Genomic DNA, 12,091 nt, shown 5'->3' with positions numbered 1-12,091 from the left:
CAAAGTATTTCCACAAAACACATCTGGCAAAGAGCTGGTTCAAACAAGCCAGCACTCATGCAGTACTTTACCAAGAGCAGCTTTACTGGAAGCGGCACTTTTATGTATGAACACTAAGTAACCACAGATTCCAAAGTGTTACATGAGTGAAACAGCCATAAATCATCTATTGCAGAGGTTCTCAAACTGTGTTCTGTAGAAGACTATTAATAGAGGTCCCTGAGCTATGTTCAGGTGGTCCACAGAAAGGCTTTGGAACAATCCAGGCTACCTGTATTTGGCCCTGCACTTTATTTTTTCTGACAATGGAGACAGAAGCCACTTTGACCAGGGCAGGATTATCCAACAGGTTAATGTGGTTTTCATAATAGGATGCTGGTGTGGTCTATTCATTCTCCCATTACAAACTACCAGTTGAAGGCAAAATTAGTTATTAAAATATGAGTTACATGCTTGGATGTGTAGAACCAAAAACATTGATTAAGTGGTCTGCTAAGACACACACCCCCGCCCTGGAATTAAGTTTCTTTTGCAAAAGGAAATGTTTGAGGATTCCTGAGGACCAAGGGGTGTGTGTTGGTGATCATTGCAGCAGTAGTTTACTTTGCTCCAGAAGACTTGGGGAGCCACCAAATTAGCATTTTGTCACTCCTTTCATTACACTCTTTAAAGCAGGGGTGGGCAACTTGTGGCCTTTTAGATGTTATTGGATTGCAACTCCCATCATCCCTCACCATTGGCTATAATGGCAAAGGCTGGTGTCTGTTGCAGTCCAAAACATCTGGAGGCCCACAAGGTGCCCACCCTTGCTTTAAAGCCTATTTTCATAACCATAAGGGCTATGAACTTGGAGAGAAAGCTGAGATTCTCAGGATGCTGAATCCTTCAGCATAAAATTCCGTGACTTTTTCTGCACTTGTGCAGAATATACATAACTCTGCTTATAAGTTTCCACAGGCACTACCCACATATCCTCAAGTCATTCACCACAACCAGGCAGGCTAGATTCTGGGTGGCTACAAGATAGTTCTGTGACTCCTGCAAATTCATCACATCCTAAATACAACTGCCCAGGACAGCCAATCCTCTGCAGAGTCTCACCACGCAACAAGGCATGTTTCACCTGGCTCACTTCTGAGCAGAAAGACTAGTGAGAAAAATGTGTAGCTAGATGCTATAAGGAATTGTCTTCCTACATTGCTGCCTGCACACTACAGTACATTTAAAAGCAATGCACATGTGTTACATAAACATTTGTAGCTGTCACCTCCCCGTTTTATCTTTAGTCGAATAGGAACAAGGCCATGTGCAAACATGGAGATCGGAGTCCTTGCACAATTTCTGCCTTCATTACATGAATAACAATAAAAGGCATTTCCTAACGGACTCAGCATTGCTCCAAATTATTTTCAAGAGTGTCTCAGTGTCAAGACATGTGTCATGCTCTTTGAGGTCAAGGACCTTTGTGGGAAGGAGGAGAGCAGAACACATTATACATTGGAACCATTATGTTTCACATTTGATAGTACTATTTCTTGGAAAGCAATTCAATCATGTGCCAGAATCAGCCCACAGAATGTGCCAGAATGTAGCTGATCAGACAGTTTCCAGTGATAAGCTATAGGAAAGAATGCAATTCTGTACTACCATATTTGCAAGTCCAGGATCACTTGTCTTCTATCAACTTCTTTGGTATAGGCCTTCACTCCTTTGATTTTAGGGCACTGAAAAAATACAATGTGGCGTTACTGGCTGTTTTTATGACCGGCATGCCTAAAAGTTTCTTTATACCTTGGAGAACAAACAAGAATGCTCAAATATCAGGCTCAGAAGAAACATAATATTTTCTGGAAAACAAAGGGCTTTTTCACATGAGGCTTTTAACCCACCACCTCACTGAGGTTTCTGCTTCCGGATTCTTTGTGGGATTAAGATTGGCTCCTGTATACGCATGTTTTTTCTGAGGGCTTTCTTTCTCTGCCTTTCTGTATGTTCCATTACACAACCATTAGGTGTTGTTGTGGTGCAGCAGAATTGTGCAAATGCATCAGGGTTTCATGCCAACATTCAAAGAAATGCCAGTCTTGTGTCATTAGAAAGAAAAACACTATAATGGTTGCAAAGCACAGGAAAGGCCCTGGAGGATGACAATGTCATGTAAAGCACCCACAAACTACTTTGAGTAAGGAATCCTGAACACACAATAAATGCCTCCTGTAGAAAGGCTCAAAATTAGGGTGGGAGGAGAGCAAGACTATAATAGATCACATGCCTTTCAAATCCTGTCCTGCTAAAATGTTAGCTTTTAAATCAGAACAGAAAAAGGCCATCCCAAATTAGAAATCCTTCCCAGAGAAGAGGCATTTTGATTTCTGGTCTGGATCACTCAGTACTAATCACTGTAGATTAATTAGTAAAAATGCTATTAAAGAAAATTCAAGGCAGAACCATATATTTCAATAATGTTCCAACTATGTTCTTGCTGACTTCTTGATTTTTTTTAAAAGCTAAAGAACAGAAATCGAGCAACTCAAGCACTTTGCATAAATGGAGGGATGTCATCTCAAATTTTGGTTCGTTTTGGTCAGTGAAGGTCACCTGCAAATACAAACTACTTGACAGCAATCAAGGTATTTGGAATGGGGTGAGGGTGGGGGGAAAAGAGAGGAATATCCTACAATAATTCACAGAAGTTATTTCCAACAAGGTAACATACTTCTGTTAAAGGACACTACATTAATCTATACAAGCCACGTGTTCCAACACAAACTAGATGAGGTTTTCACTTCCATTGTCACCACCGTACCTTGTCTCCAAAGTGGATTTTGGTGAATGTACATGTTTTCAGATGCACATTCTTGGCTCTGATTTTTGGTTCAACGACTTCCTTAAATGTTTTTTCCATAATTGTCCCGAAGTACGGCCAGGCCTGTTCAAGGACCTAAACACAGCACAACCCAGATTTAGAAAAAGAGACAGCTTAATGCTATACAATTAAGTCATTGCAGCAGAATATTTAAATTAAGGGTGTTGAACTTCAGACTCGGGGGGCCAAATCCAGCTCATCTGGGGTCCCAATCTGACTCTCCAGGGATCTCCAGAAAGCCACACTCCTTTCCTCTGACCTCCTCAACTACATATCATTTGGTGATTTTGCAGCCTTTACAGATTTTCTCCATTCAAAAAGGTTGAAATGTCTCTCCTAAGGCTTAGTTACTGGCAGTAAGAGCTATAAATTAAAATATGCTGGTATTTTGAGTATTTTGGTCCCGTACATTTTGCCTCCAGCCTCACTTTTGCCTCCAGCCCTGCCCACCGCTGGAACACGGCCTTCAAGAACTTTTCTGAAGTGGAATTCAGCCCTTGGGTGAAAGAGTTTCAACACCCCTGCTTTAAACAACAGACATCTTAGCTTTTAGTTTCTAAAATAAATTCTAGAATAGACAAGGCAATATATCAATCATCAAATGCGACACTGAAAATACATGGAAGACAGAAAAAAAAATCTCTTGGATTTTGATACAGCTAGCTCCGAACCATTTAAAACAGTAACCAAACTCCTCCGAACCATGGGATGAGTTTAGAAGTCATACCTCTAACTTAGTAAAGTTATTTTTTCAAACTTGAAACTCAAATGCATGGTTTTTAATGTGCCTGAAAGCTGAGATACCGCATTCCTGGAAGAGTCCCATAGGGCGTACAAAATTCTCCACAGTGCTGCATGTTTTCCATTCCAGCTATAGCATGTAGTGGAGCTGGTGCAACTTAGTGGCTAGGAAAGTGAGCAACGAACCAGGAAATCCCCAGTTCAATTCTTGCTTCTACTGTGAAGTCCTGAGGCAGCCTTAGGCACAGTAGTGCAATTAGATAATTTTAGAATCTGGACTTAAAGGTCTTGTGGGTATGTGTGTGTGCTCTTTAGATGGTATTGTATACTCACTTTACTTCAAAGTCTAGTAAGATAGCCCTCCTGCATTTGGGGCTCCTCCTGCTCATTTTGCAGTGTGGGGCCCTGGACCTCTGCCCCAAAGATCTGCCCTGTCCGCACCACTGCATAGCCAAGCCACTTTAGCCTTGTTTAGTTGTCCACATCTGGGAGGGGAGAGTCAGGATGACATTCTCTAGCCCTATCCCCATCTCTACATTTGAATTCATAGAGACTGTGCAAAAGATCAGGTGAACGCATGGGGGTCAGAGACAGTCATATGTATTCCTTGACAACACATAAAAGCTGACTGAACAGGGCTTCTCCCAGTCAGCCTATCTGCAATATTGGGATGAGAGCCAATGTGGTGAGAGCCAGTGTGGTATAGTGGTTAGAACGTTGGACTGGAAGATCTAGGTTCTAGTCCTCACTTGACCATGAAGATTCCTGGGTGATTTTGGGGCAGTCAGTGACTCTCAACCTAATCTGCCTCACAGGGGTGTTGAGAGGATAAAATAGAGAGAATTATGTAAGCCAACCTGGGTTCCTTGCAAAAGGGGAAAAAAGTCAGATATAAGCTTACTACTACTACTACCAATAACAACAATGACATAATGATGATGATAAAAAAGAATTTCTTACAGGATGTTGTAATGATTAAGATAATGAACGTAAAATGCCTTGAATACCAAGAAAGCATTACATAAATGCTAAGTATTGTTATTAATGAAAGAATGCAATGTTTCAGTGATGAAGTATCCTGGAAGAAGATTTACAAAAAGAGATCCAGGGGGGATCCAGGAAATTACAGGCCGGTTAGCTTGACATCTGTTCCAGGTAAATTAGTTGAAAGCAATATTAAAGACAAAATTAGCAAGCATACAGAAGGGCAGGTTCTGCTTAAGAAGAATCAACATGGCTTCCACAAAGGCAAGTCCTGTCTCACTAATATACTAGAATTGTTTGAGAGCGTCATCACTTGAGAACTACAAACTCAATCACTGCTTTTAAAACTCAGCTAAAAACTTTTCTTTTCCCTATAGCTTTTAAATATTGAGTATGTTCTAACTCTATACTGTTAGCTTCACCCTACCCGGTGCCTGTTTACACTTCCCTGTGCCTGTTTGCATTCTCCTTCCCTCTTTATTGTTTACTACAACTTATTAGATTGTAAGCCTATGCGGCAGGGTCTTGCTATTTACTGTGTAATCTGTACAGCACCATGTACATTGATGGTGCTATATAAATAAATAATAAGTGCTAACATCTTTTCTTAAGTAAAAAAAGACTTTGATCAACAAGCTCCAAAACAAGTCCTGATATTCACACCAATATAAACATATACTTAACCAATCCACTTATTAGGAAAAAACCAGTATATTCACTGGATATTTATGAGCCAGGTTATAAAGCTAGCTTCAGAGTAGGGTCAGTTCAATCTACATATTTACCCAGATAAAGCTCATTTCAGCAACCAGTGCCTTACCTTGTTCAGCCATTCCACCCGTTCCACATCAGGGAAGTGAACCTGTCAAGCAAAGGCAAACAAAAGTGAGATGAGAGCTCATTTTACTAAGTGAACTAATATACAAGATGTAATTAAGAAGAAAAGACACCAGTGAGGAGGCTGTGGTGCATGGGACAATTACATGGTTCTTTTCATCACAAATGAATGTGTAATAAATGAATGAACACAAGGAGAGCTTCTGCTAGGGATTGTATATTTATTAACTAGTTTCCAGGCAAGCTTGTGTGAATATAGTTGGAAAATATTGAAGAAAGAGTATTGTTTTGTTCTCTCCTTCCTCAAGGAGTGCAAATTTGTTACTATACTTGCCTTCTCAGAAGTAAATCCCATTGAGTTCAACAGGGCTTACTCCCAAGTAACTGGATAGGATTTCAGCCAGATTCCTTTAGAAGACAGACCATGGTATATTTATAGCAACTTGGCAATACACTGAATAAGTAGTATATGAGTGGATACAGAAGCAAGCACACAGAGAGTACCAGATTCCCAATAACATGAGCTCAATCCTCCAAAACCAGATCCTAAGCATCTGCTTTTGCCTTTTCCTCTTGCTTCCTTCTCCATCCTCTTCCTCCTATGTTCTAATGAATCAGTTTGGGCTCCCTACAGAGGGGTTCAACTCACTGGTGGTGTTTAAAGTGGTGGGAGAACATTCAAATACTTGCAGCTGCAGACTGAAATGGTACAGCCCATAAAGGACATACCATTATATTAACATCTGAATTGGCTCCAAGAACTATGCATGCTCCACTTAAAGGTTGCTTCAGACACCACAAATCAGAAGGTCCATTTACTCACACCCCTGCAAGCTTAGCTTCTGAATCCATTCTTAGTTACACTTAAGTTCTACAGAACATGCCTTGTTCACACAGGTACATGTGAATTGGAGGCAATCACTAGAATTCCATAGTGATTCATTCCATAGAAGCAAAATGGGAAGACTCAACTTAATGCAAGGCAGAATTACTTTTACTCAGACAGTGGGGCAGAGCTTTGTGGTAGACCACATGATTTCCACACAGAAGGTGCACAGATGTTGGCAGATGTTTCTAATTTTTTATTCAATTCATACATATATATTCTATCAGCAACCAGCATTAAAAAAGGACAGCCAATCGTTTTTTAAAAAAAACATGAAGAAAGGGTAAAGATGAATGTCATCATCCATAAACAAAAGCATGGTGTAGATCAGGTGGTGAAACCTGGGAATTTAGTTCTGTAAGGAGTCCCAAAACATCTCTGACAGAACTCTCAGCACCTTCTCTATAATGAATGGTATGGATAATGAGTACATGGACGGAACAAGTACTTGAAAACACCAGTAAAGAAATGAAACCTGTCGCAGGTTATAAGAGGTTCATTCTACACATCCGTGTCAGGTGCTTTGGCTATTGGGCGGTATAAAAATGTAATAAATAAATAAATATTTTATGAAGTTTATAAATAGCAAATACCAGAAACTGAAATGCCCAGGATTTTTTTTTAAAGAAGCCATAACAAGTAAGCAGGTGCCAAACCATTATATAAAAATGTATTTATGTAATAGATTTATATCCCCCTCTTTTTATGTGTGTGCATCAGTCCTCAAAGAGGCTCACAAGGCATGCAATAGATACACACCAAGAACCACACATTTACAATGAAAACAAAACCCTCAGAAGGAGCTCTATTTAAACTGGAGCTACCATTTGACGTTAAAAGTTAAATGGCCTTGTGGTCTGGAGAGGAAGGTCCGGCTGGAACTGTAGATGTACCTTCAGTATCATGCTTTGGAGATTCATATTCAGTTCATAAATAAAATAAATAAATGAATAAGATTCAAAGAAATTATTGTGGTATTGACTAGACTCTGTGTACCTTCTTGACACCTTCTTGCTGTCACTCTGCCAGTGAATAAAGCATCTACAAGCTCAACAGTCTCTAGTCAATATTGAGTTCTTTCCTGCACATGATATGACAGTAGCAGATCAAATTCATGGGTGCTGAAAGAAAGAGAAGCATTTCTCTCCAATACAAAGAAATTTTCTTCTCACTGATAGCTTCCTCTTGGCTACTTGGCAACAGATTCTACAACATGCAAATAACTGGGCTGGAACAGATTCAGGAACTAAATTCAGATACTAGTATCCAAGACAAAAACATATCCAGAAACCTCAGAGTAAGGCATTTAAACTGCAATCTTATTTATAAACTAAATTACATTTCTATACTGACTAATAACTGAAGCTGGGCACCCACTTGCTGGGGAGAAAGCATCACTGAACACAGAAAGACTTACTTCTGAGTAGACATGCAAAACCTTGTGCTATTAGGTGTGGTTTCAGTGCCTCCACATATCACCATACTGAAATAGGCAGAAAGATCAAGATCTAGTGGTAGATCTCTTGGGTGATTTGCTCTACATTTGGGTTTCTGATTCCCAATAGATTTAACAATAGAAAGCAAATGTCCAAAGAAAAAGGGTGAATGTCATGACATTGTCTGCTCTGTGCTGGTCCTTCCATAAGACAAGATGAGGTCCTTGTTTCAGGCAGCGGATCAATCACAGTGGCAGCTTGCCACCCACCCACCACCCATCTGCTACTGCTTCAGGCCCATCAACCTGTCTGCCCCACTACCACCCTCCCCAGCCAAGGGAGAAAAGGCTAGAGAAGGGCTTGGTTGTGTCCAGTGGTGGTTCCAGGTTTTGAAGGGCCCTTGGGGAAGACACCCTCCATGGGGGGGGGAGGGCTTTTTCAGTGAGTCTATCTTCTCATTGCCATTTTCACCAGCTGCTATTGCTCCTCTTCCCCTCTCTCTCATCATTGGTCGACAGGCAGAGAGCCTGTGAGCATGTAGGCAGTGGCACCTAGTGCTCCTGTTTCTCACCACATCTCAGTTGCCTTGCGCCACAGAAAGAGCCAGGTGAACAAGCAGCTAGCAATGGGGAAGGCAAGCAGCAAGTGCTAGAGTGTGGCCCCCTGATTGTGCCTGAGTCTGGTGCCTAGAAGCCCCATGGCTACGTTGTTGGGGTAGCAAAAATACTGCTTAAAGTTAAATAGCGAGCTCCAACTTTAAGCAGCAGCTTTGTTGCAGAAAGAAAGCAGCTGGTGGTGCTCCCAACCCCATCTTGCCCCTTCATACCACTGCCTCACTCTGAATAAAAACTCTGCATCGACATAGAAGTCTTCTACAGAGTGAGGTGTTATGGGGGTGAGATGGCCACAGAGAACTTGTAGGTTGGTACAGGTGGCAGAGGAAGACATTTGCTGGTCCACCTCAAGTGGCAAGTTATCTTGGGCTGGCCCTGTTTGTGCTCCTCTCTTAGCCTCAGTGCTCCTCATCTGACAAAATCAGAGAATTATAGAATCATAGAATAGTAGAGTTGGAAGGGGCCTATAAGGCCATCCATAGGAATATTAATTGATTGCTTTTGACCAAATCTCAGTGCAGTTCTGAAGGACGGTTTGCAGGGTGTTGTTGTTGTTAGAACCTCTGCAGTTCACCAAAACATATATAGCTCCTGCAGAGTATGTGGCAATGGGTTCCACCCCTTGGTCACCATTTTGCATCTCACTCCAGCACCAAACACCATTTTGCATCTCAAAGTAGTGCTGAACAACTACAAAGAAGTAAATACAGTAGAGCCCTCAAGCCCAAAGTCTCCCCACCACTGAACTAGTCCACCCTGCTTGTTATCACCTTTGTTAGTGCACAACAGAGGCATCTGACTTAGGACAAGGGTTTTACAGCTGCCCATAATTTTGTTTTACAAATGAAACTCTCATGAAATATGAGAGCTTGTGACAATTCCAGTCTAGTAACTAAAGCTATCCAGGTGACTGACAGAGCTCGTTCAAGAATTTTTGTTGTTGTTTCCAAGAAGGGGGGCCCTCCCTTGCAGGAAAGCATTGAAAACTTCAAAAATATGCACAACATTTCATGCAGAAAAAGCCCAGCTCTAGTTGGGCCTAACTGATGCAATTCTTTGCTGTTTACCCTAGCTAGACTTCCATTTTCACCTCAATTATCCTGTGGCAGTTAATGTATCCTCCCTGTGTCATTCAAATGGAGAGAGTTCACATTGAGGCATTTGGCTTTTAAATTAAGTGTAACATTCCTTTTATGATGTTCTCAATGATGTCTAATTGACAACACCTTCGCTCTTTACTACATAAGATTTTCCACTGAAGGAGGAGATTCTTAAGCATCCATATTATATTGACAGAGACAAGGAGAGGCTCAAAAGATATTAGGAGTAGGCTGTGCAGCCAACTAATGATTCCAGATTGGAAAAGTATTTCAGAATGTGTATGAATCAGAGCAGCCTTCTCTAACCTGGTGCCCTCTAGATGTGTTGGTCTACAACTCCCATCCCATAAGGCGGATGATGGGAGTTGTAGTTCCAGACTAATTTGGGAAGGCTGAATCAGACTTGTACATTTTAGGTAGCAGAATTGCCATGTCAATATTAGTAGTCAAAATTTAGAGCTAAACAAAGCCATTTTATTAGTGCATGGTCTGCTTGTCTTCTGTCAAGGAAATCAAGGTGTTATAATGCAGAATTATCAAGCATTCTCCCATTCAGGCACTGACCAGACCCAGACAGCTTCAGCAAGGTTTCTGCATCATACACCTTCAGATCATATCCTGGGACATCCCTTGAAGGCAATCTTTTGATTGAGAGCCTCTTGCCTCTATTCCTTGCTGAACAGGACCTGGTTCAAGTTATTTAGTCAGTGGTCAAGGAAACACACTTTACATATGCTCAGAGGCAACTTTTATGTTTCATGCTCCAGGGCAAAGTGGGATATTAAAAATATTTTAGGACCCTGGCTCAAGTTACACTCAACATTTGAGCTTTTTCAAAAATCACAGAACTTGATAGTCCCCAGATTAATTGCAGAGTCTTCACTTTGCTTGCACATCCAGCGTAGCCCTTCACAAGACACTAGGAACATTTGCTGCAAGTCCTGTAACAATGTGGTGCTTGTGAGTAGGGGAGTCATCCATAGGAATCAATACAGAAACATTTCACTTACTAGCAACACCCTACGTTTAGTTAATAAGGTAGTCACACACATAATTTAATCAGTAACCTATCCTGATGTTTGGTGCGTACACACCAATTTTAAAAAGGAACACTTGGAATACATCAAGACATGGATTGGAGAGTCTCACACGTTGTGACATTATCAAGCCATAGAAACATTTTTAACCATTCTCTCAAAATATTCTTGAGTTCTGGTGATGAGCTGACATCTAAAACTTTTATGTTTGCTCCTAGCTACAAATCACCATGATTGTATGGCATTATAAGAATATAAACCAAATATGATATTTGTATTCCACAGCTTTTCTATACTACCTTTCCACTATTAAGAATACCAGATTTTTAAAAAAAACCTCACAAACAACTTCAAGCACCAGCTGAGTGTTAATTTCATGTTAGTTTCATGGCTGGATCACTGTTTTGTTGTTTTTAGCAGTTCTGTAAACCACCTTAAGCCTTGGAAGGATACCCATAAAGTTTTTTTTTAAAATAATAATAATCCTCCGCATGTAAGCTCCACCGACTTCAGTGATTGCAGCCTGAATTACCTACAAAATTTCAGATGAAAACATAAAAATTAATGTCAGCCAGTTTTTAACCATAGAAGATGCTCAAAACCATTTAAGCAGTTTAAAAGCATTTAAAAGGCCATTGACAGCAATTAAGAGCCTTACAAGATGCTTGACACCCATTTGGCTTTGCAGGCCTCGCAGGGAAGGATTTGTAAAGTTGTGGTTTCATTACAAAAAATACTGTTCCAAATATAAATTCCTACTGAGTCGGGACTCAGAGAAGAGTTTCAGTAGATGGCCCTAATACGTATTATAAGTTTCAAATCTAGTATTTCAGGCCCGCAGGCGGAAGAGCCAAACCGAGACGGCGGGCTCCTCTTGGGCCACTTACCCAGGCAGGCAGCTGCTGCAAGGCGATGCCCTGGCTGATGGCTTGCTGCTCGTCCTCGACGAGCCCGAAGGCTGCCAGCAGCCGGGAGCGTTTCTCCCGCCGGTTCCTCCTCCACCACATCCAGACGAGCAAGCCGATCAGTACCCAGCTCGTACTGAGCCCCACGTAGCCGGCCAGGTAGACCGGCGCCAGGCACAGCAGCGCCCGGGCCGCGTAGGAGCCCAGTTCGCGGAGGAGAGGCGAGAGGGGCTTCAGCTCCGACGGGGCGCGCGGGGGCTCTTCGCCGCTCGGCTCCATGTGGCCGTCACGCCGGGGCTCAGCGGCGTCCGCCTTCTGCCGTGGTGCAGCGGTGGCGGCGGCGGCGGCGGCAGCAGCCGCCCTCCGCATGAGAAGGCGCGCAGGCAACTCTCCCCCACAAGTCCAAAGCCACTTTCCCCAACCAAGCGGCTCGGGCGCCTCCACAACTGCCTCAGGCGCCCGCGGTGCGCTCTCGCTGGCGCGCAAAGCGTTCTCAAGGGGAGAGCCACCAGGTTGTGCCGTCCCGCTGCCTGTCCCAGGGCTTCTGTGGCATCTCGCGCCTCCGGAGGCAAAGGGGCCCGTCGCTCAGGTGTTGTTGTGGCGCTTGGCCCCGCCCTGCCCACTTGCTCTCTAGCGATGCGATAGGACAGGTGTGCGCGGGGGGAGGGGCACGTGGGCGGGGACT

At 42.5% G+C, this 12,091-nt stretch overlaps 1 protein-coding gene across 1 annotated transcript in view; it reads right to left on the bottom strand.

Annotated features, from left to right (window-relative positions):
- Window positions 1-11,685, bottom strand: part of ESYT3 (extended synaptotagmin 3) — a 47,955-nt gene extending 36,270 nt beyond the window's left edge. Inside the window, exons 1-4 of the mRNA XM_063116637.1 lie at window positions 11,389-11,685; window positions 5,412-5,453; window positions 2,807-2,941; window positions 1,648-1,724 (exon numbers count right to left, since the gene is read on the bottom strand). Of these exons, the coding sequence (XP_062972707.1) occupies window positions 1,648-1,724; window positions 2,807-2,941; window positions 5,412-5,453; window positions 11,389-11,685 (551 nt within the window). The remainder of the gene's footprint in view (window positions 1-1,647; window positions 1,725-2,806; window positions 2,942-5,411; window positions 5,454-11,388) is intronic.
- Window positions 11,686-12,091: the final 406 nt, after the last annotated feature.

The sequence above is a fragment of the Elgaria multicarinata genome, chromosome 2, assembly GCF_023053635.1.
Source record: "Elgaria multicarinata webbii isolate HBS135686 ecotype San Diego chromosome 2, rElgMul1.1.pri, whole genome shotgun sequence".
In the NCBI taxonomy this organism is placed as follows: Eukaryota; Metazoa; Chordata; class Lepidosauria; order Squamata; family Anguidae; genus Elgaria; species Elgaria multicarinata.
The sequence above is the reverse complement of the archived record's forward strand: the minus strand, read 5'-3'. Positions and strand labels throughout refer to the sequence as shown.